A 26,074-nucleotide genomic window follows, 5' to 3' on the forward strand; every position below is an offset into this window, starting at 1 on the left:
GGTGCCTGCTAGTGACAGGTAACTTGTCACAGGCTGGGCCAGCCCAAGCAGGGTGGTCCAAGACCAAGTACCAATACAAATCCTGGGGGAGTTCAAGAGTCAAAAGCCAAGTCCAGTCCATAGTCAGAGCCCGAGGTAAGCACCAGGAAGTGAGTCCAGAATCCCAAAGCTAGTTCAAGCACAGTCAGAGGTCAGTTACCAATGATGTCAGGTCTAGAGGCAGGCACAAGCGAGATACAAGGTACATGAAGTGGTTGCAGGTAGTGCTTCCTCCAGGCTAGCTTTTGGGGTGGATGCATGACTGATCTTAAGGAGGACCAGAGTGCTAGAGAACAGTTCATAACATTCAACTATGTAACCATGCACCTTTAATTTCCCTGATAAGCTGTTCTCTGTCTCAGATTCTGCACTCATACATTCAGCATTCAAGCTGATCAGGCTGCTTTCGAGGAGCTGATCAGGTACACTGAACAATCAAGTTAATTGAACAGCTAATTGATTTATTTATTTCATTTAGACTCTTTCTTTCCCATGGGGACTCAAAATGGCTTATGTCATTCTCCTCTCCTCCATTTTATCTTATCCTTGGAAGTAGATTAGGCTGAGAGCAGGTGACTAACCCAAGGTTATCTGGCAAGTTTCCATGGCAGACTGGGGATTCAAACCTGGGTCTTCCAGATCTTAGGCTGACACTGTAACCATTAAACTACACTGGTTGTCATATTATACAAAAAGTTCTCTGCTTTTAATTTGTTTTTTCCCCAAATCTTGTGCACTAATTGTAACTCATACAGAAATGAGCAAAGGCAAAGTCTGATTTTAAGGCTGCAGACAACTGCGTACTCCATGAACAGTAAGAAAAATCTTCGTGAACAATAATAATAAGGTCACAGCCCACCCACTCTGCCACACACATTTAGATTACATGTTTCTAAATGTTCTGTTCTCTGCAAATATAGAAAAGTTAAAAATCCATATACATAAATACATAATCATACTCAAGCAAACGGACAGGCCATCCTCCAAGTAAACAGTTTCTAGGAGCATCGTGAGGCTTATTTGATTACCTGACATCTACAAAGTATATGTTTCACAAACAGTGAATTTATTTATAGCAATAACATTGCTTTGCTCTCTGTTAATTAGCATTCATGAAAGGCAGACCAATTGCCTGAATCTTGGGAATATGCTTATTAGGCTATCCAGACACAGAGCTCTGAAGTCTCTGAATTTTTACAGACTAGATTTCAGTAACTAAATATTCGGTAAGAAGTTTTGGCTCTCACAAAACTGTCTCCTGTGCTACCATAATATTTACAGGTGGATATTTACAGGACATAGGGTTGCCATAGGCCTGGAGGAAAAAATGTCCAGTGCCTTTAGTAAAGTGATTCCGCACACGTTGGATAATGCACTTCCAATCTTCTTTATAGATCATTTGGAATGGATTTTTTTGTGCGCAGAACAAAAAATCCATCTCAAACGACTGATAAAGTGCATTGAAAGTGCATTATCCAACGTGTGCAGAGTCAGCTGTAGAAGCTTAATATGTGGAAATAGGCAGCTGAATCTTTTCATGGCATGGAGGAAAATGACATCACCTTGAGCCTCAACTTGATGTCACCATGGCATGGCCAGACCGGCCTGTCTGACATGTTGGAGAAACTGACAAGGGACAACTATAGGGAAAGCAGGCAAAGCATTTGCAGTTGGTTCCAAATGCTTATCCCATAAATGAATACCACTGGCAAGATATTCAAGGCTAGAACAGAGAGAGAAATCAAACCGCTCTTCTCCCCACCCTAGCAAAAGCAGAACAGCTCTTTTAATGTACTGATTTTTAATATATAACAAAGAAGAAAGATAAAGGAATGGGATGGAGAAAGTAGTGTGAAAATGCATGGGTTTAGAGGATTTGCCATCCAATTACAAACATTTTTTTTAAAGTGAACCTTTTTTAAAGCATTTGTTCACAATTTATGAAATAAGTTGCAGGGTGATTGAACGTATGTGGTAGTTGAACTACTTCTATTTTTACTGCTGTTAAAATGTCTCAGGATATCAAATACGAAGAATGAAATTTAGACAAAGTTGCACATTGATTTTAAATGAATGTTCAGGGTTATAAGCTTATTGGCTTTGTTGGAATTGTCCCTAAGCAAATTTTAACACACCTGTTGATGGGTTTTAACAGAACAGTGAAAGCTGTGATGAGGGTTACAGAGGGTGGCTTTCCTGCATCATATGTCAAAGCCTTCCTCCTCTATTCAGTTGCCCTGAGGCTAAGTGGAACTACAAGTGACAAAAGGCACAGATTGGACACTTGTTAGCTTCCCTCAAGTTTTGATGGGAAATGTAGGCATCCTAGTCTCGAAGCTTGGCTCTCTGATTGCTGTCCAATGGACTTTTCAACTGTCACTTGTCCAACATTCCACCAAGCTGCCTACATTTCCCATCAAAACTTGAGGGAAGCTGACAAGTGTCCAATCTGTGCCTTTTGTCACTTGTAGTTCCGCTCTTAGACACTCTTGTTATGACTTCCCGGCCACCCAACCAGGATGTTTTTATAGGCAGCTTGTAAATGTCTCCGATACTCGCTCACAAGAGACATATATTGAGCCCAAACATATCCTGCAAAAACTTCTCAGTTTTGTATTCTTGGGGTTCTCATTTTAATTAAAAATCACATTTCAGAGTAATTTTGGCTTTGAAATCAGAGAGTGTTAGGGGCTTGTCTTCTGCCCTCCCTTTTTTCCATTTCACAATATTTTGTTTAAAATAAGTTTTTATCTTCTACTTCAGAAATCAATCTGTTCTTTTTTAAATTGTTTAAGATCTTCCAAATGCTTCAGATCATTAAGTGCAAATGTAAACAATTAAAACACGCCGGTTAACAAATTTGGTCAGAATTTAAGAAGCGGACAAAAACAAAAGGTAGAATTGGGGGTGGGGATATCCTAGAAAGATCAGGCGTTCATTTGAAGTTTATCTTCATGGTAAATCCTATAATAGTGTCACCTGTATTTACCTTCTTCAAAACTGTAACAGCTAAAATATCACAGAATAAACAGATTATCTGTAATCCAGCAATGCTTTTTATGTATAGTATAGAATGTAAATTTCCTGCATGCCAAGTGACTATGTAGCCAGTACAGAACTTGCAGGTAGTCAAGCCCAACAAAAAGCTGAACAATTGTTGCCAGACAATTGTTGAAATATTGAAAAACCATCCAGTCTTGAGACTTTAGAAAGAATGAAGAGAGACCATTTGAGTCAAAGATGTGAGGTCTCCTGCTTTAGGATATTCCCCAGCTACAGCCCCTCTGAACATATGTATTCATGGCAAAACAAAATTGTGTGTTGCTTTCACATTATGCGTGTTCTTTTTATTACACATTACCACTTTGCATATAAATGTTGTGTGAAGAATTCCCAAGGTATTAGGTTTAAAATAGCCATTTCCCAGCAGTGAAAAGGGTTTTGATACAGGCTGGGCTCCAAAGTGTTGTGTTCTCTGCATGCATGAACTTCTCAGCTATCCCCCCCTTCAGCCAACAGCCTCCTCATATGGATATGGAGGCAGCTAAAGGAAATAGGACATGGTGCAGGAAGGAAACATGAGATGCCCCGGTAAGTCATTGCGAGTTCCCCACTTGCATATATCTATTTTGCAATGTGGTCATATCTGTGGATACTTACATCTGGAGACTGGAGCTACGGACAGACAAAGCAAATCTTTCAACAGACCTGAGAAAAGCCTCAGGTTTGCAGAAAAAGCTAAAATCTAATAAAAATGCACTAGGGGTTAATTCTCCCCTCAAACAATAGAATCAGTGCCTTTCACTTTAAGAAACAAATGCCTTCTATGTCCATTGCTACAACCACAACAATATTGCCACTTGAAGTCTTGATTTCTGTCAGTAAAAAGTAGGGAGCAGGGCCTTTTCTAGCCTTTGAGACAAAACTCATCCACTTGGGAGCAGCCAAGAAACAACAATACCACACCATTTTCATGTTTCACCCAGGACTGGTTGTTTGCTGCTGTTCCAATAGCAGCCACCCCACTAAAGCCAGTGGGCTGGAATGGTTAGAGTTTCAGACTAAGATATGGGACACCCAATTTAGAGTCATCTCTTCCCCATAGAAGCTTACTACATGTCTCTAGGTCAGTCACACACTCCCAGCCTAAGAAACCAGCTTTAAAGCTCCCACCTTGATTAAATGGGTTGTGTTGCCAATTAAAAATTGGCCCTCATCTTATAATCAACTCAAGTTTGAATAGCTTAATATAACCATTAGATCAATTAAAGCTTGCAATCTTATTTGCATATAATAAGCACACTATAATTCTAAGATAGGAAAGTATGTTTAATGCATGCAAGATAGAATGCATTTACTGATAGATACACACACTGTTATTTTCCTGAAGTCAGAGGGCAGAGTAGGCTGCATTCTTGTCAAATTAAATTCTTTTCTAGACATTCTTGCCATTGATATCCATGTGGGAAACAAAACTTATTTTACCAAGGATCATTTCTCAAGTTACTTTTTGTGTATACTTCTTTGCAAATGCCCAGAGATGTGAAAATACTAATGAGAGAAGCTCATATGTATGAGACATGTATGAGCATTCTGCAACTCATGCCATGTACATGGTTTGTGAAGTTAGGGTAGACTTGTGATAGCACTCTGAGAACTAGTCCTAAGGTTATGGTAGAACATATTTCTATGCTGTTGGTACAAGGAAGTCCTTGAGCTGCTATTTAAAAGTATATTAATGCTTGACATTCTGCTTTCCTTCAAAGGCAGAGAACTCTCTGCTGATAACTGAAGCCAATAACCCTGAAAATACAGGAACTATGCCTTTGTGACTCATGAAATGTGGCTAAAAGAAATGTTTTGTTTTCTGAGCCTGAGAATGCAGTTTTAAAGTTAACCATTATAAAAACGATTAGCCCTCCTTTTCTAGATCATATGCACAGAACTGCTGCTGTCAAGAAAGTGGAAGAACATCTTTCTAACAAAATAGTATCCTCCATTTCCAAATATAGCCTGCAAGTTATTTTGGGCCATGAAGTTAACCTCAATTAATAGAGCTCCAAATAACAAGTCATTTTAAAATTGCCATAACTGGTAAATAGGATTTTGCATATTCTTCACTTACCTGAGTTGCAGAGGAAGCTGATTACTGTAGGATTCTTCTTAATGTAGTGGATCTATGTTTACGTTAGCATTTTTCCATGGGAGACAGTAATGAAATTACTCTGAAGGGTTATGGCTTCTGCTCAACAAGGACTTAATTCTGAATGATGCTGAATACTTAGAATTCACCCTTTTGAGTGGTTTCCTTGAGAAAATCCAGAGACCCTCACTATTTGAGATTCCACAGCTACCTTAGGAAATTTCCGTGATGTAATTGCATTTAGGAGAATACAAAGCATATATTAGCTCCCCAGAGTTATATCTGATCTCTAGACAACAGAGAGCAGTTCCTCTGAAGCAAATGGCTACCGGGGGGGGCAGATTGTATGGCAATATACCCCACTCCTCCCCAAACACTGCCCTCCCCAGGCATTTCTCAACTTGGAGTTGGCAACTCTAATATCAACACTAGAGATGGGCATGAACCGGGAAAATTTGGAACCATGCAGTTCGTGGTTCATCGCATTTCATGAACCATGAACTTTCATAAACTTGCCCCAGTTTGTGAACCGGTTTGTTCGGTTTGTGAAAACGTCACTTCCAGGTCAGCAGGAGGTCTGTGGAGAGCCCATCTCCCCCTGTTGCCTAGGAAACTGATTGATTGGCGCCAGGCTGTCTGCAGTGATAAACTGAAATACAAACCAAACAAACCGGGGTTCACAAACCACGATACTCCTGTTTGTGACAAACTTCAATTTATATTTCAGTTCATGCCCTCCTCTAATCAACACTTCTTAGAAAGGGATTGAATTTACACCAGTTAGAAACCTACATCTAAAAAGAGAACAGAGAGAACAAACCACAACAGAACAGAGCAGTGTAAGAGTTCTCCATTCACACACTATCATAATCCTCCAAGTGGAAGGTGGATTTTCAGTGGTAGCCAAGGATGTATCTATGTTTCTGGAATAACAGCCATGTATGTTAGTAAACATTATAATTTGGTTACTCTCAGTTACAAAGGAAGCAGTAGCATCATGGCCACTAGCTCCATATGTGCTTTCAACATCAAACCTGAACTGATCCCATGTGTTCATTTATTTATTTGTTTAGGACATTTCTATGCTGCCTCTTAAGAGTTCTGCTTAGGTACTTTACAATTAAAATGATGCCACAGTATTAAAAACAAGCCATTAAAAATCCATTGGACAGCATCAAAACTAAACATAAAAAGAGGCAGACAATTAAAAACTCCTAACTAAAAAGCAGGGTAGGCCTGGTGCCTAAAAGAAAGTAAAGTAGGTGCTAGGCAAGCCCCAAGGGAGATGATAATCCAGAGTCTTCGTGCCACCAAAGAAAATGCCCTGTCTCTACTTGAAGGTGAGAGCACAGAGAACAATGCTTGAGAGGTAGATCTTAACTAGTAGGTAGCATAGTCGTTTTGCTTTTCAAAAACCATCTTGGATGCACATAGGAAGCAGTTCACAGAATCACAGAGTTGGAAGAAGTCATACAGACCTTCTAGTCTAACCCCCTGCCCAATGCAGGATGAACCTAAAGCTTCTCTGACAAATATTCATCCAGCCTCTTCTTGAAAACTGCCTCTGAAGGGGAGCTCACCACCTCCCTAGGCAGCTGATTCCACCTTTGAACTAATCTGACCATGAAAAGTTTTTCCTAATATCCAGCTGGTACTTTTCTGCATGTTACTTGAGCCCATTGCTTCGGGTCCTGTCCTCTGCTGCCAACTGGAACAGCTCCCTGCCCTCCTCCAAATGACAGCCTTTCAAATATTTAAAGAGAGCAATCATGTCCCCCCCTCAATCTCCTCTTCTCCAAACTAAATATTCCCAAGACCCTCGGCCTTTCCTCATAGGGCTCAGTCTGCAGACCCCTGATCATCCTTGTTGCTCTCTTCTGCACCCTCTCAATTTTGTCCACATCCTTTTTGAAGTGAGGCCTCCAGAACTGCACACAGTACTCCAGGTGTGGCCTGACCAAGGCAGTATAGAAGAGAGACTATGACCTCCTGTGATTTCGATGCAATGGCCCTTTTGATACAACCCAAGACTGGGTTTGCCTTTTTTGCCACCGCATCATAGTAACTGCTCATATTTAGTTTACAGTCCACTCTTACTCCAAGATCTCTTTCGCATACAGTACTGCCCAGAACTGTATCCCCCATCCAGTATTTGTGCTTCACATTTTTGTGGCCCAGATGTAACACTGTGCACTTATCTACGTTGAATTGCATCCTGTTCACAACCGCCCACTTCTCCAGAGTATTCAGGTCTTGTTGAATTTTAACTCTATCTTCTTGGGTGTTTGCCACTCCTCCCAATTTGGTATCATTAGCAAATTTAATGAGTAGCCCATTTACCCCTTCATCCAGATCATTCATAAAAATATTGAAAAGTACCAGGCCCCAAACCGAGCCCTGCGGCACCCCATTGGACACTTCCCTCCAATCTGAAGAAATGCCATTGACCACCACACTTTGGGTGCGGTCCTCTAACCAGTTCCCTATCCACTGAACTGTCCTATAGTCCAGTCCGCAGTCTTTCGGTTTACCCATTAGAATGTCATAGGGAACCTTATCAAAAGCATTGCTGAAATCCAGGTAAATCACGTCAACAGAGTTCCCACAATCCAGTAAGCTCGTCACTCGATCAAAGAAGGAAACCAGGTTGGTCTGACAAGATCTGTTGGGGACAAAAACATGTTGACTTCCCTGGATCTCTAAGTAGTCCTTCAGATGCTTATAGATCGATCCCTTTAAAATCTGCTCTAATATCTTCCCAGCAACAGAAGTCAGATTTACCAGCCAGTTTGGAGTAGTGGTCAAGAGCACGGGACTCTAATCTGAAGAGCTGGGTTTGATTCCCCACTCCTCCACTTGAAGCCAGCTGGGTGACCTTGGGCTAGTTACAGTTCTCTGAAGCTCTCTCAGCCTCACCCACCTCACAGGGTGTTTTGTTGTGGGGATAATAACAGTAATGTACATGACCCTGTTCACAAACATGTTCGTTGTTCATGGCCCCTTAAAGATCCCTTTAAACTATCAGCTTCTACTCCCAACAGTGGTCCAATTGCCTCTTTTACTTTGTGTTTGCTTCTCACATATCTGTAGAAGTTTTTCTTATTGTAGTGAGTGCCCCTGACCAGACCCAGCTCATACTGAGCTTTGGCTTCTCTGATGGCTGATCTGCAGTACCTAGTAACCCTCATTTATTCCGCTTTAGAGGTCCATCCTTCTCTCCATCTCCTGAACATTTCCTTTTTCTCCCTTAGCTTATTCTAGAGCATTCTGTTCATCCACATCGGTTTCTTGGAGCCCTTACTATGTTTCCATCTTGCTGGAATAATGAGTGCTTGAGCATTCAAAAGCTCAAGTTTGAGAAGAGCCCACCCTTCACTCGTTCCTTTCCTTCCAGCATACTCCTCAATGGAATGACTCTCATCAAGCCTCTGAGTTCATTGAAGTCGGCCCTACAACATCAGTTATGATGCTAGTTCCTCATGCATAATCATTAGTTCTACATATAACATCTGCCTGGGGAAAAGTGGTCTGGGCAACTCCAGCTCATGCAATATTGTACTGGATAGAATTGTAGGATTGTAGATCTGAGAAGGTGGAAGTTTAAAGCCCTACTCAGCCATGAAGCTCACTGGATAGCCACCACCACCCTAGCACATCACTAGAATAATTTACCATAAGGTTGTTGTGAGAGAAAAAAGGTGGCGAAATGTACCCTGAGCTCCTTGCAGGATATATGAAATAAAATCTAGTAAGAAATCTTGATCATGCAGTACTTATTATGACTATAATTTGAAGGACACTGTGAAGTCTACCTTATAATAGCTGTCAGTATGCCAGAAGATAAATAGATAAGACAAACTACGCTTCCTGTAGAATGCAAAGATATGGAATTTCTTCCCTCATATTTTAACAATGCTTACACTGGGGTCAGAGGTTTCCTTAGTATAGCCAGGAATACATCGGTGCTTGTAGAACACAAACTGAATTTACTCTACACACATACATATACACATGTACAACTACATATGTATACATTGCACAATAGAAATGCACTTGTGCAAAGAAACAACTTCAGCAGGTAGTACAGCTTGCTCTTTTGGCAAAGTATTGATGGATAGATAGCTGGATCTAATATATTCAGAGGACTATAACCTAAGCACTCATGTCTAGTCAGATTGAGAATTGAAAGTGTAATGGTTGCTGCGGCTGTAACTTTCCAGACTGCACTGCACCAAGCAAGCATTTGCTGTATGGAGCAATTTGTCTCCAGAGAAGGATAAAATATAGGATAGTATTTACTGCAACCCCAAGCCAGCTTATAAAAGTGTTTTATGGAGAACTGTCATCACACACAGTACCACTGTACACAAAGCACTTCGGGTGATTTTTGCCAGTAGCTTGAAAGGCTCAGTGTGAGCTTCAACATTTGCAAAGTTCGGTGGAGGGGGAGATGAGCTGATCAATAATTAAGATGTATATATTTAAAGAAAATGCTTGATGTTTGTCTTGATGCTTTCAGCAATCCACTCCTCTTACACTCTTTTTTCTTGCCTAATTATGAACTTACTCTTCTTTTACCAGACCTTACACTCCCTTCTGTTCACTTAAAATGAATCTTTTTTGCCTTTTACAGCTTCCTTCACTTAGGTTGTTAACCATGTAGGCATCCTTTTAGACTTGGGAGTAGCTTTCCCTACCTGGGAGATGCATTATATCTAGGCTTCAATTAGTGTGATTTTAAATTGCTTCCAAGCATCCTCTAAATATTTTACTCTCTTGAATCTCCTTTTCAGCTTCCTTCTATCTAGTTTCCTCATTTTTGTAATCTTCCCTCTTTTAAAATCAAATGTTACTGTTTTGGATACTAAGGAAACTGTCCATTGATATGCATGCTGAATTTCATAGCATTGAAATTCCAATGTCCAAGGTCTCAGAACGAAGTCTAAGGCTGACTCTGTGACCAACTAGTCCAGTGCAGTCTACTTATTTATTTAACAAAATTTCTACCTCACCTTTCTGCCTTTGCAAGGGCCACCACGTTGATAAACTAAAACATACATAATAAAACCTTATTTTAAATCACATTTCTGATGTCTGTGTCTGATCCCCTGAATTCTCTGGAAGAAAAGTAGGATACAAATGTGATAATTAGTCAAGTCAACTTTCTGTTCTTACTTGTTGAACAGAGCAGTACTTACTGATATTAAGGCTCCAGCCTTTAGCTCACCTTCTATCCTACAGCCCTGGTTAGGCATGATAGTGGTTGAAAACCATGGGAAAAAAGAGTCAATTAACATTGATAAGAAGAGACTATTTATTTTACTCATGTAACACTTTTGTGCATCACCTTATCTTCAAGTAGCTTCTGATAGCACATTAATCATAAATCATTATCCACAACTGTAAACCCATTTAAAATACACAGTGTGTTTAGCAAACGAAGCCAATTTTTTTTAAAAAGGTGATCTTGAAAAGTTTACTTTAAAAAGAATATCTTGTGCAACTTTCTAAAGTTCAGCAGAGAGGAACAGAATATTTGCAAGGTGGTGAATTCTAATCCTTAGAATTGCTACCAAGAAAGCCCTATTCCTGCGGTTTATAATTTTCACTATCACAACTGGGATCTAAAGCAGGGTTTCTAAACAAGGTTGAGGGATTACATGTAGAAAGGTAGTCTCAGAAATACAAACAGCTCAGATATTGAAGGACTTTAAAGGTCAGAACCAGCACCCTTCATTGTATCCAACTGAATAGTTGAATTTTATCCCTGCTGTAGGCAAAAGAGACAGGCAGTAGCGATGCTCATCCTTATGGATGACCTCCAGGAGCTTGGCTAGGGAGATGGAGTAGGCTGGGCAATGCACTAGCAAAATCTTTTGTTTGTCAAATATAAGGGATATACAATCAAATTGTGACATTATCTGCTCTATACCTTTGAAGGTAGATAGAATCTACTCTCCATAGATCTCAGTTTTCCTTTGCGGCAAAAAATCTGGTATCCTCATCTCATCATGCTATCAAAACATCCATCTTTATAATTATCCGAACCCCTCATATTTTATGACAACACCAGTTCCAATGCCCTAATCTTCTTTCCTTCAGTGTTCCTTCACTGAAGGAAACTCCAGTGTCCTTCAATGACACCTGAGTTAATATTAATGTTTGGTCAGGGCATTCAGTCAAACAGATACAGTAGGGTACAATAGCAGAAAATTTGAAAATAAAGTCGAGCATAGAGATGAGATCTTTCTGAAACAACTCATAATTAATTTAGATGGCATTTCAAGGAACATGGAAACTGTATTGTCGAAGGCTTTCACGGCCGGAGAACGATGGTTGTTGTGGGTTTTCCGGGCTGTATTGCCGTGGTCTTGGCATTGTAGTTCCTGACGTTTCGCCAGCAGCTGTGGCTGGCATCTTCAGAGGTGTAGCACCAAAAGACAGAGATCTCTTAGTGTCACAGTGTGGAAAAGATGTTGGCAGGTCATTTGTATCTACTCAGGAGGGGTGGGGTTGAGCTGAGTCATCCTGTAAGAGTTTCCCAGGGTGTGGAATGCTAATGGCGGGAGGCTTCACTGTATCCTGAGGAGGTTCTTTTGCATATGGATTGGTGCTTGATGTGCTAATCTTCTTTGCGGGGCTATTGTCGAGTATAGAGTGTTTTGTTAGCCTGGTGTTTTTCAGAACTGGAAACCATGCTCTGTTCATTCTTAAGGTTTCTTCTTTCCTGTTGAAGTTTTGCTTATGCTTGTGAATTTCAATGGCTTTCCCTGTTTTACCAAGGAAAAACAGTCTCCTACAGGAAAAGTGTTTTTGCCATATATCAAAGGAATTACTGATCAGATGGGAAAGCTTATGAAAATGCATAACCTTCAAGCAGTATTCAGACCCACCCGAAAAATACAACAGATGCTACGATCAGCAAAAGACAGTAGAGACCCCCTCACCTCTGCAGGAGTATACCGTATACCCTGCAGCTGTGGACAAGTTTACATCGGGACCACAAAGCGTAGCATCCAGACAAGAATAAAAGAACATGAAAGACACTGCAGACTTGGACAACCTGAAAAATCAGCAGTGGCTGAACATAGCCTAACTCAAACAGGGCACAGTATCTTATTCCAGGACACCAAAATACTGGACAACACTTCCAACTACTTTGTCAGACTGCACAGGGAAGCCATTGAAATTCACAAGCATAAGCAAAACTTCAACAGGAAAGAAGAAACCTTAAGAATGAACAGAGCATGGTTTCCAGTTCTGAAAAACACCAGGCTAACAAAACACTCTATACTCAACAATAGCCCTGCAGAGAAGATTAGCACATCAAGCACCAATCCATATGCAAAAGAACCTCCTCAGGATACAGTGAAGCCTCCCGCCATTAGCATTCCACACCCTGGGAAACTCTTACAGGATGACTCAGCTCAACTCCACCCCTCCTGAGTAGATTCAAATGACCTGCCAACATCTTTTCCACACTGTGACACTAAGAGATCTCTGTCTTTTGGTGCTACACCTCTGAAGATGCCAGCCACAGCTGCTGGCGAAACGTCAGGAACTACAATGCCAAGACCACGGCAATACAGCCCGGAAAACCCACAACGATCAACATGGAAACTCCTTAGTGGCATATATCTACATCAGCATGCAGTATTCAGTAGCATAGCATATATTCCCTGCCCTACCATAGCATCCTTCTGAGCTATTTCTTATGACACAACCCTATAATCTGGGTAGAAAGCCTTCCTGAATAATTCAGTTTGCATAGTTTGCAGCCTTGTCTTGTTCGTTCATGGCTCCAGTCTCTGGATCTAAGTATCCTCAGATCTTTGCCACTTGCCTTTTAGTATATAAGATATACCTTATTATATTATTTATTGAAATGTCTTTGAAATTGACTGTTCAGACCTACCGGGTAATCCATCTAGAGCCTCATGAGAAAGGCGGACTATAAGTAACATGAATAAATAAAAAATAAATTAAAATCTTCTTCAGCAGTATTAGCAGGGCTTGTGAATGACTCAAGAATAGACATGGGCACAAAGCAAAAAAACCGAACCACTTGATTTGTAGTTTGTAGCATTCCATGTAATCTGGAACCACGAACTTCCGACCTTTTCCCAGTTCGTGGTTCATTGTTCTGTGGCATTTCAACTGCCCTGCACCAGCTGCTGAAGCTGGTGCGGGGCATTTGAAACAGATAGCCCCTTTCTTCTGCTGCCTGGGCTATTAGTTTCACAGACCCCATGCCAGTTTCAGCCGATGGGCTGAACCCAGCGCAGGATCTGTGAAACTGACAGCTTCTTTCTCTTGCTGCCAGAGCGGCAGGAGAAAGGGGCTGTCATTTTCACAGAACCCACACTGGGTTCAGCTGTGGGGGTCTGTGAAATTGACAGCTTCTTTTCCTGTTGCCTGGGCTGTCAGTTTCACCGACCCCATGCTGGAACTGGTGTGGGGTCTGTAAAACTGACAGCCCAGGCAGCAGGAAAAGAGGCTGTCATTTTCACAGACTCTGCACTGGGTTCAGCCAAAGGGCTGAAACAGTGCGGGTTCTGTGAAACTCTGAACCGGCCACAGAATGGCTGGAAAAATTCATTTCAGTGGAAACGAACCAGCCATTCTGTATGGAATTTTGTTCTGTGGTTCATTTCATGCCCATCTCTACTCAAGAAAGATATTAAAGAGACTCCCTTGTTTTGTGTGGACAAAGATTGTTGTCTCACAAAAACCAATATTGGATAATAAACTTAATTTTGTAAACAAGCAGTAAATTGAATAATAAAGGAAGTTACTTCCTTGAAAACTCTGATATTATCTTGCCTACGGTCAATAGATAATATAATAGAGGTCTTGACAATAGGTGTGGAAGAGATCCTACAGCGAACTTTGTGCTTGGTCTTAGAGAAAGCAGAATGTATAAAATCTTTCAAAGGCTTTAATATAAATGCCATCTGTGAGTGCATTTAGGATAGTAATATCTTTTCAGCCATCCATCTTGCTGCCAATTTCTCCATATAAAGGTATAAAATAACCTCAGTTTGATACTGTAAATTGACAGTGTCTGTCTTGAAAAAGTAAAGCATCAGTTCTTCACAGACCAACAAAAAGATTTTACTAGTATGAGTGATTCCATTTGAACAACAACCAAACTGCCGCCCCCTGGGTAGCATGAAAATGTGTAATGCTTAATTTGGACCTTTGGTAGGCAAAGTGCAGAAAAATGCATTTAATTCATAGAGAAGTCAGTATACCACTCTGCCTAGCAAGTATCTTAACTGAACAGCCACTGTTTCTGCACCAGTTTCCTGTTATGTAGAGATGTGGGTTTTCTGGAAATATTAGAATTAGAATATTTTCCAGGGCCCTGAATAGAGTGTGATCTGATTTAGCATGGTTATTTTTTCTTATATTCAGTGAACACATTTTAAAAGTATCCATGTTAATTTTATGTATCAATAGAAACAAATAATTGAACTGAAATATTTATTGATGGGGGGAAAGAAATAAAATATGATTTAAATGTTATATTCAAACAAATGTAGAAAAATGTTTCTATTCAAACAAGCTGTACATGGAAATAATTTTTATTGGAATAATATCTGTGAACATTTTAAAACAGTATAGCAGGCAGTTCCTTCGCATTGTTTAACCTGAAAGAAAATACTAATGGCATTGAAAATAGTTGACACACTAATTTGGCATACCCCAAGAAATGTACATGATATGCCATGGACCTAGTTGATCATCCATTGACTTCAACAGAATTTTAACTCTTGTCCACAGATAGAGTTGTTATAGTGGGAGACCTTCTGCTGGCAAACTCTGGCCCCCACCAGTGCATGGTAGGCTGGCAGAGCAAAAATCCAAGAAAAAATTGCTGTCAGGGTGATGCCAGTACATCACTTCCATGGAAAACCTCCAAGTGATATCACACTGCTCTAGGAATTGACAGAAACTGTATGAGTTTACCATAGATTTTGCTGAGCACAGATTTTCCTCTGATTCCTAGAGTGGTGTGATATCATTTCCAGGGTTTCCCTGGAAGTAACATAACATCTTTGTGCCAATGGTGATCCGCTCCCCCATGTCCCTTCCCCCAGTCTCCTGCTGAGTGCCAGCCACTGTCTAGCAATCCTATCCACAGAGGGTCACAGGCACCTCATCACTTGCTTTACTTGCTAGTTCCATATCAGATTGGCAATTACAGTATTCTTTTCATTATATAAGAGGAGACATATAAATAAGAAATGTTTTATTTTTATTTAACCTGCACAGTTAATCTAATAAACTTTTTAAAAAATTATCAGTAATTAAGCAGGGCTTTTTTCTAGGGAAAGAGGTGGGGGAACTCTCACCCAGGGCAACTCCTGGGAGGAGGTGGCACCCCTGTTACTACATGAGCTCCCTGGGTAATTGTGATTTTATAATAGCACACTTAGTTTGCTATTGTGCTATTGTCACAACTAGAGATGGGAACGAACCAAAATACGAACCAAAATTAAGCACAAACCAGTCCGGTTCGTGGTTCGCGAACCATGGTTCATCAGATCCCATTTCTGATGAACTGCCACGAACTTTAGGCTGGTTCGTTTGGGTCTTTTTTTGGTTCACCACTGCAGACATCCTGGTGCCAATCAATCAGTTTCCTAGGCAACAGGGGATGGACTTCCTTCAGACCTTCTTCTGACCCAGAAGTGACCTTCTGCTGACCCAGAAGTAATGATTTTCTGACGTGTATATGACATTTTCACGGACCAGTTCGTGAACCAGGGGCAGGTTCATGAAAGTTCGTGGTTCATGAAATTTGACGAACCACGAACCGCATGGTTCAGTTTTTTTCCTGGTTCGTGCCCATCTGTAGTCACAACTGACGACAGCCAGTTTGGTGTAGTGGCTAAGAGTGATTTCCCCACTCCTCCATTTGAAGCCAGCTGGGTGACCTTGGGCTAGTCACGGCTCTGTGAAGCTCTCTCAGCCCCACCCAACTCACAAGGTGTTTTGTTGTGGGAATAATAATGACATACTTTATAAACCGCTCTGAGTGGGCATTAAGTTGTCCTGAAGGGCAGTATATAAATCGAATGTTGTTGTTATGATGATGATGATGATGATGATGATGATGATGATGATGATGATGATGATGAAAGCACAATCATGCCCAACTTTCCTTTTTTTTTAATTTGGTGTATTCAGAATTGTGCTATATCACTGGTTCACTGTCAGTGATAGAGTCAATTCCCCTCCCCCAAACAAGGCAGTGATAGGCTTTTTGAGTGCCCGCCAGTTTATTGGTGGAGCATTAAAAGTATTAAAAAAAATGAAGTGAGGCTTTCATGCCAAGAGGGGATCATTGTTATCACAGATTATTGTAATATAAAATACAGCAATGGGTTTCCAGTGCTGTCTCCATTAGCAGTGTTAGTATTTTAGTGTACCGTTCCTGTATCTCATTGCAATAGCACAATGAAAATATAGTAAAGGAAGAAAAAGGCAGGAAGTTGTGACTGCACACACAAAATGCTTGGAGGATTACTGTTCTGAAGGAGGGGGATGTGATAGAGGAGGAGTGGCTGTATATGTGTGGGCATTCTCTTGAGAAGCACTTCTAAGCGTTCGCATGCTTTGCAAGAAATGTATGAAAAACCCACGTCTAAGAAGAAAAACCAGTAGAAGCACATTCTCGGATGAAGTGTGACAGAAATGGAAAAGTCAAGAGATGCACGCAGCTGGATAATGAAGATGTGTGGAGTGATGGAAATAAAACGGCAGAATACCGAGTGTGTGCTGATCCAATAAGGACATGTGGAAACCACGCAGGTCTCAGCCCTAGTTTGAACAAGAATTTCCAAGGCATATGGTACAGTTTCCAGAAGTTCTTGACACACTGAAAATGACTGAGCAAGAGACTTAAGTACAGAAAACCTTGAAAAGTTTCATGAATGTACAAAGTATTTGTGGATCATATTCATGAGCTCTTAAAAATACAAAAAAAAATCAGTATTTTTCGGGAAATATTGTGATAGTTTTTTTCATGGCTGATTTTTTTCTGCTCCTTTTGTTACTACTGTAACACATTAATTTTTTGTTTTACTTCTCTGCAGCTGGATAATCCAGATGAACAAGCAGCACAAATTAGACGGGAATTAGATGGACGGCTCCAAATGGCAGATCAGATTGCCAAGGTAACAAAAGTTCTGACTATATTGTTTGTTATTGTAACTGGGTCTTTCCTGCATTGGATGGGCTTGTAAATACCTTCAGTCATATTGCAACTTGTGGTAAATCAAGAGGCATGTAGCAAACAATAGTTCTGCCTGCACTCTTTCTTCACACCACATCAAACCAGCTTTTCCTGGGGGAGATTTTGTAAGAAAATAAATGAGTCATGATTTATGTTTGTGACAAAACTGAAGTGGCAGGCCTCAGACCTGTTTTAAAACCACACATTTTAAATAACTTTAAATTAGGAAAAATCTATAAAATTTTGCAGAGGACCTAGCCAACAACATCATAACATTGCCAGCAATATGGTGATATCACTTCCACGCAACCCAGAAATGATGTCATCATATGGGGGGGGGGGCGTGATCCTTTAGCAGTTTCCCCAAACTCTTCAGTTTAACCATAGTTTTGGGTGAATGCTAGAGCATCACCTGACATGATGACATCACTTCTGGGTTGTGCTGGAAGTGGCATCATGGTGTCACTAGCAACTCCAACCCCTCCCCCATTTCCTCAGGAATTTCCCATCACCACCCAGCTGAGCAGCAGCAGGAAGAGTGGAGGGGGCAGAAGTTTCTAGCTAAAAAGGGAGACCTGGTCTCCTGCTTTTAAGATACCATAGAAGATGCTTACCAGGTGTTGTGCCACATGGTGGGAAAGAATTGGAATTGTATGTGTCATGTGTGCCAGCATCCATGGTATTGTTGTGTTCAAATGCCATCTACCATTATTTTATACTGCATTTTATACTGAGAACGATATAAGCAGCCATGCCATCATTGTGTTGTACATATTGCCATAATGCCTAAGTTCCATATTGTACCTTATGCATTTCATATAATTCATCTGAAGGTATTTAGATTGCTAGTACTAATTTCTAGAGGAGCAAACAGCCTCTTGCTTAGCTCTAAGAAATATGCACTTTCACTTTTGAGCGGCCTTGGCCCAAGGCTGCAGCTGTGTGCTGAAATGTATCTTTTCACAGAGGAGAATGATTTCACTCTGTCCTTCTTCTAGACTAAACTGCTTGGTTCCCATGTAACTTTTTAGGTTTATGTGTCTGAATGCAAAGGGGCGGGAGAACGTCCCTCTATATCAGTAGTCCTATTGTTTAACTAATTACTTCTGCCAACTTCTCCCTATGAGCGAATACCTGAACTGAATAGATCTCTAAATAAAGTTTCTTCAACCAATGCACCTGTTTGCTTGCTGTGAGGGACTTGGGGATCTTACTGCCAGGGACTGACACCCTAGGACTGACAGTATGTCCAAGCTTTCCTACCTGTGAGAACAAATATGATACAGTAAGACCAGGCATATCCTTACTGCTTTTGACAGGCCATACAGTTGAATATATATCCAATTTCTGCCCTCCCCAGTTCTCTTTAGAGAAGCACAGATGTACAAGGAATCCCTCCAGAGTAAACCAGAAATCTCTCAAGAATAAATGCCAGATTTATATACTAGCATTTGATAGGCTTCCTTGAAGACTATAAAAATAAGGTGCTTTCTCAGGAAGATTTTTTAGCAAAACATTCATGAGATGCCAAAACAAGTCTTACAATATTAATTGTTGTTGTTGTTCAGTATTTAGCATCAGCATTTGTAAGAACATCATTTATTTCCCCTCTGTGCTCTTAACTATTGTTGCAGCAGACAAGAATGCCCAGGAAACAAAACCTACTCCAATAATATAGATGACAAGACAGATCATAGTCGATACTTGCAAAAATTATATGCAGAGCAGAACCTATACATATTCTTACTTCCTCCACTGTTTAAAATTTACTATTTTTCCCTCCCCAATATTGGCTTGTTTTGTTAAGATGCTACATAAAACCAGAATATTGTCTTCCAATCTGAGAATAAATTAAGTGTACTTTTATTTTTCTGGTTTACCGTATTTTAATTTGAATTATTTAGAAATGTGTTGCTCCACTCCTCAGCAAAACTTAATGTTTCAGGCCAACCTACATAAACTGATATCCAGAAAAGCAGCAAAATAACATAATGAGTAGGGATGTAAACTAAAAAAAAAATGGTATTATTCAGATTTGGGTATCTGAAATACCGTATATATTCAGTATTCCTGACATTCAGATCCAAAAATACTGGTATAGTATTTTGAATCCTGAATCTGATACAGTAAGACCAGGCATATTGAGGATTGTGAGGCACTCCAAAGGGATCTGTCAAGGCTGGGCAAGTGGGCATCAACGTGGCAAATGAGGTTCAATGTGGCCAAGTGCAAAGTAATGCACATTGGGGCCAAAAATCCAAAATATAAATACACAACGATGGGGTCCAAACTGGCGGAGACTGACCAAGAGAGAGATCTTGGAGTCGTGGTAGATAACTCACTGAAAATGTCGATACAGTGTGCGACAGCAATAAAAAAGGCCAATGCTATGCTGGGGATTATTAGGAAGGGAACTGAAAAAAACAAATCAGCTACTATCTTAATGCCCCTGTATAAATCAATGGTACAGCCTCATTTGGAATCCTGTGTACAATTCTGTTCACCACACCTCAAAAAAGATATTATAGCACTGGAAAAAGTGCAGAAAAGGGCAACTAGAATAAAGGGATGGAACACTTCCCCTATGAAGAAAAATTAAAGTGTTTGGGACTTTTTAGCTTGGAGAAACAACGACTGAGGGGTGATGTGACAGAGGTTTACAAGATTATGCATGGGATAGAGAAGGTAGAGAAAGAAGTATTTTTTCCCTTTCTCACAATACAAGAACTCATGGACACTCAATGAAATTGCTGAGCAATCGGGTTAGAACAGATAAAAGGCAGTACTTCTTCACCCAAAGAGTGATTAACACATGGAATTCACTGCCACAGGAGGTGGTGGTAGCTTCAAGCATAGACAGCTTCAAGAGGGGATTGGATAAAAATATGGAGCAGGGGTCCATCAGCAGCTATTAGCCACAAGGTATAGATGGAACTCTCTGTCTAAGGCAGTGTTGCTCTGTATTCTTGGTGTTTGAGGGGGGCAATCAGTGGGAGGGCTTCTAGTGTCCTTTCCCCACTGGCAGACCTCCTGATGACACCTGGTTTTTTGGCCACTGTGTGACAGAGTGTTGGACTGGATGGGCCATTGGCCTGATCCAACATAGCTTCTCTTATGTTCTTATATATTCGGCTCCAATATTCCCTTTGGGGAAATCTTTCAGGGAGGGCTGGGGGTCCCATTTTTTCAAGCAAACTACACCAAAATGTCCATAAACCTAGTTCCGCCTCTCCAATAAAGACCTACTAAGTTTTAAGTGATCTGGGCCAAACAATCCAATTCTAGAGGCCCCTGAACAAGCTGCCCCAGCCATTCTCCATTGTTTCCCATGGGAAAAAAACCCAAGGCTTTCTCCAGGTCACAGGAAGCCCTAGCCAACATCTGATGCAACAGCAGCCAATGACCAAAAACCTCCTGATGCAAACATAACCAACAAAGCCCAACAGAACTGATATCAAACCAGAGAATCCCAGCAGATCCAAACTGAAGCAGCAACGCTATTACAAGCTCAGCAAAACCAGTGTCACTCAAAGATACCAGGTAGAACACAGAACCAATGGAATCCCAACAGAACCAACATCAAACCAAAGAATCCCAGCATCCAACTTAGCAAGCCAGTAGTATCTGCCAATGGCATACAGCAAGCAGGCAACACTGAGACAGACACACATAGTAATGCTCCCTCCCTCTTCCTCCTATTACCTGGGAAGTCTGTGAGGGGGGGCGGGGGGACAAGCTGCTGCAACCTTTAGAACAAGATTCCTGAACATATTCACATTATTCAGGTATGTAAATACCAGTTTATCCTATTATACCCAAATATCCAGATATACCCAAATAATTCTGAATTGTTATTTTCCGGTATATATTCAGTATTCCCGAGCCAAATAGAACACCCCTAAAAATGACAAAATAAATAGCCCTAGCAGTATATCATATTAACAGTCCAGGAAGCAATTAGCAGTAATTAAAAAGCAGTATCTATATATAATATAAATTTTATATTTGTAAATGAATAGTCACACAATAGAGATGCAAGCAGGAAGGGGGACTTCACATTAATTAGTCTTTACAAAGATACATTTTTGCCACTTTGAAAAAATCTGAAATAGATGCAAGCTGCAACCTGTCTTGGTGATGGTGTCAACACAAGCACTCTTTGTTGTGTGAAACCTCATTTTGTGTGATTCTAGAATGTAATAGGTTAGTAATCCTTTTGTTATCAGCAGGCTTCTTTCCTCACTTCTGCAATTCTTTTAATATGGGACTGATACAGCATTGCTGCCATATGACAAGAAACAAGGAGAATGCCAAAATATTCTTGAGAGAGTGGAGTTGACAAGACTATAGGGGTTCCCAGCATTTCACTTCATGATTTTTTAGATACAGAAGCAGTAGCAGCAGATAAGCCATACAGTATATGGAAATTGCCCAAGCCTCCCGGACAGAGCTGCCATTAGAGATGCTGCCAAAATGCATTCCCAATGTGTATCCGAGCCAGAGAAGAATTACCTCTCCCTCGCCCTTCTCCAGCTTACCGGTTGCTGCTGCTTGGCAGCTGTGAGGCAGAGCAGGACACATACGGTGAGATGAATTGCCTGCCACCTGCTCTGGAAGATGAGAAAAATCTCTCTGCTTTACTTCATTCTTCTTCCTCTTCTCCAGACAGGGTGTGTCTCTGGCAAGTTCTGGGAAATGGGGATTCCTGTTGGCAGATAGAGGTACAACAAACATCCTTGTCAGTGAAAGATATAATGTCTACATTTTATGTGAAGGCCTGCTGCTTACAGTCCAAGACAAATCAACACCTCAAGGATCATTAACTTAAGAGGAGGCCTTCTTACCTGAGCCAATAGATAATCAAGAGCATCCATGGAATACAATTTGAAATGGGAAAACAGAGGGGAAAATATAGGCTGTTTCCACACATCCTTAAAGAGACATCCCACTCACTGAATGCTGGTGGCTTTTCTCTTTCACTCCACACACCTCAATATCAATCAGCAGCAGGTTCTTTGGCTTCCTTTGTTTGGCACCTTTTTGGCGATAAAGGAAAGGGTGGGAAATTGTGTTCTCAGAAAAGGTGCCAAAAGAACAGAAGCCAAACAGCCTGCTACCACTTTGATATCAGAGGCGTGTGAAGTGGAGGAGAAAAACCGCCAGCATTCAGTGAGTGGGCCATCCCTTTAAGGATGCGTGGTGACAGCCATAGTGTTTTGTAGAAGATTTTATCAGGGAATATAGGGAGATAACATTGTGTTGAGAGGAAAGTTAATATTTCTCAGCTGAAGGATTGTTTGTTTGAAACAGTTATTATGCTTTGACCTCAGTAGGTTTAGAAGGATACAACTTAGTTTAGGATGACATTATTGTAGTTCACTGACTAACATGGGGTTTGGAAGTGAAAGTTCAAGGTTCAAACCCCTCCCTCTACCCAATTAGCTTCATAGAAGAGTAGAGGTTTAAACCACCATGTCACCAGTCTGAAGTCCTAACAATTGCGGGACAAAAACAGGAGGGGGGAAAAACCCAACCCGATAAACAAGTCAGGAACCAATAAGGTTGAGCAGCCAAGAAAATATAAAATATAAAAGAAATATAATTATTTATTGCACAGTACAAAAATGATTAAAAACCATAGAACAAAGTTAAAAACCTAGAGACCTAATACAGAGTCACAAAATTGTTGACGCATATAAAAGAACCAAGTCACAAAAATGATTGCACATATACAGAGACTGAATGCGTTTCAGCCCTCTGGACCTTCCTCAATGGTCTAATTTGTTTATACACACACAAAAATTATGACTCATAAAATATTGCTGGTTCAAGGCAGACACTTGTTAGTATCTACTTGGGTGGCCTCACTCTGCAGAAGTGGTGCTCAGCTAGCATTCTGTCTTGAGCCAGAGTTGCATTCCAAGTTACTATTGGGGGCTATAAATGTTCCATATTTAAACTACCTGCCCAGAACCAGCAACACGTGCCAACAATTTTATGACTTTGTATAACTGATAGTACTAAGTCTCTAGATTTTTAACTTTGTTCTGTGGTTTTTAATCATTTTTTGTGCTGTGCACTAAATAATTCTATTTCTTTTATATTTTATATTTTCTTGGCTGCTCAACCTTGTTGGTTCCTTCCTGATCTGTTCTAACAATTGCACCATGCTGGCTCTTTATAAAGTTCACAGGTTTGACCTAGAACAAGTTACTGTCTCTTGGGTTTACTAAATAATATTCTGTGGTTAAATTAACAGAAAGAAATTGTTTCTAAACCTTGAATCTTGAATGAAAGACTGCATACTAATTTGTCCTCTGCAGAAGATTCTTTGAGGAAATATCTTTTTTAATACAAAAATCTTTTGACAACCCTCTAATACAATCTGCAGCAAATACTGACAAAATCTATTGCTTTGACTTAATTAAAGTCCTCCTGGCAGAACCATGGCTTGATTTTCTTCTCCCAGGTGTCTTTTATAAACTTCTTTTTATGCTATTAAGAAATGTCAACTCCTAAGTCAGAAGACATTTCTCAAAATCACCTGCATAATGTAATTTTTATAGTGCATTCTGAGATTGAACTTTGTTCACCAAACTTGCAATTGCTGAGAACTACAGGAATAGTCTTGAAAGGCAAAGATGTGCCAGGCCAATGAACCCCAGATGGTGTGAACCTCATGGACAGGTCCATCAATTGCTAATAGCCATGGGGACTAAAGGGAGCCTCGACATTCAGAGGCAGTAAACCTTTGATTACCAGTGCTAGGATGCAAAATCCGGGGAAGGCCTTTGCCTCTATGCCCCATTTGTTGGCCTTCCAGGGCAACTGATTGCTCCTCATATGAAACAAAATGCTGGCCTAGATGGACCTCTGATCTCATCCAGGAGGATACTTCTTATGGTCATATTTGATGCTACCAGTCAGTGTGCCAAGTGATCAGTGATTTATTGGTGGAAAAGGTGGAAATGAATTGCCTAACTTTCAGATGTGTGAGGCTAGAATGCTAGGTTTATTGCCTCGGCACAGCAAAGATTGATATGTGCACTGGACATGTATAAGGTGTTTGCTCTCTTCCTTCTAGTTTGCTTGCTAGCAAATCTATGGCATTTACTCTGTTCAGCAGAGACGATCTTCCAAAGAATAGCTTCTGCCTGCTTCAGTAAATATTACATAACATATACCACTGATGTGAATCTCTGTGCTTTGTTGGGGATTCCATTCTCCCATAGACTTAACAAAAAGGAAGAGCCTGTGATTAGCTAGCAATCTTGATTTTCTGCCAGCTTTTCCCACTGGGCATTTTGAAGCTGGATGTGTAAGTGTTGTTATGTTGGTAAGCAAACTAATGCTAACATTCTCTCCTTTATTTCTCCCCACATCCTCCATAATGGTTACTAATATGTCTAGTGTTAAATAGTGGGTTCAGATGCTGAGTGATTCAACAGGCTCTTTATTCGATCAGAACATCACTGAAAACCTAGGCGGCAAGCTGCACATATATGCACAACTTTCATTCCCAAACCGCACCCCAACTATCTTAACATACAATGAGAATACACAGAACAGGAACCTTTCCTTTGCATCAACTATATACATTGTAACTTATTTACAGCTCAGTTATTGGTCTTTATCATGCCGCCCTGATTGGCTGCTACCAGCAAAACACAACCAATGGCAGTGCAAGCTTCAGTACCCTTGTTTGAGCTAGAAGCTTGACCAATTCATAACATAGTATAGTGAAACCCATAAATTCTGCTTCTTTAACCAAAGCTGCATTGGACATGGTACCTGGGAAAGAGTACATCTCTTACCTTCTAATCAAGCCCTTGCAAATAGTATTCTACATAGTACAATACTTTTATCACTTTTCCAGCATACCCACTTTCAAATCCTATTTTCTCTTAGAACCTAAGTAGACATTTTGGGGGTGCTATTGACATATGCTCCTCCCAATGTGCCTCCTCTGTAATACCTAGTAAACCAACAATGAAATCCTAAGCAGAGTTACTCCAATCTAAGCCCATTGAAATCAATGGGTTTAGACTGGAGTAACTCTGCTTAAGATTTTATTATAAATGTGCTAAATGTGTGATGTGGCATAATTGTATTTAACATTTCCCCACATTCTGCAAGAGAAAATGCTCAATGACATGATTTCCTGTAAGACATATGCTTTTACTACATGTTTGGGATTGGCTGCAAACACGTGTGTTATGTGCCATCATCAAGTCATTTCTGACTCAAGGCAAACTTATGAATCAATGACCTCCAGCTTGTCCTATCTTTAATAGCCTTGATCAGATCTTGCAAACTGAAGGCTGTGGCTTGCTTTGAGTCAAGCCATTTCATGTTGGCTCTTTCTCTTTTCCTACTGCCTTCAGCTTTTTGTAGCATTATCGTCTTTTACACTGAGTCTTGGCTTCTTCTTTTTTTAAAAATAAAATTATTGAATGGGTTAACATACATTCTACCAATCATTTTACAACATGTTTACAACATTAATATATGTAGTCCACCCCCTCCCCCTCCCCCCTTTTCTATGTTGAGTCCCAACAGCACTATGACTCCTTTATTTCTTATCATTAACTCTACGTTACTTTCATTTGTCCCTGTAATTAAAGGCAAAATTCTAGCTTATTCTTTAT

At 40.4% G+C, this 26,074-nt stretch overlaps 1 protein-coding gene across 6 annotated transcripts in view; it reads left to right on the forward strand.

The window, feature by feature from the left end:
- Positions 1-26,074, forward strand: part of CADPS (calcium dependent secretion activator) — a 504,169-nt gene that overhangs the window by 164,392 nt on the left and 313,703 nt on the right. For all 6 annotated transcript variants that reach the window (XM_054976243.1, XM_054976241.1, XM_054976242.1 and 3 more), the window contains exon 4: positions 17,287-17,367. In XM_054976243.1, the coding sequence (XP_054832218.1) occupies positions 17,287-17,367 (81 nt within the window). The remainder of the gene's footprint in view (positions 1-17,286; positions 17,368-26,074) is intronic.

Source organism: Eublepharis macularius, chromosome 4 (genome assembly GCF_028583425.1).
Source record: "Eublepharis macularius isolate TG4126 chromosome 4, MPM_Emac_v1.0, whole genome shotgun sequence".
NCBI lineage: Eukaryota > Metazoa > Chordata > Lepidosauria > Squamata > Eublepharidae > Eublepharis > Eublepharis macularius.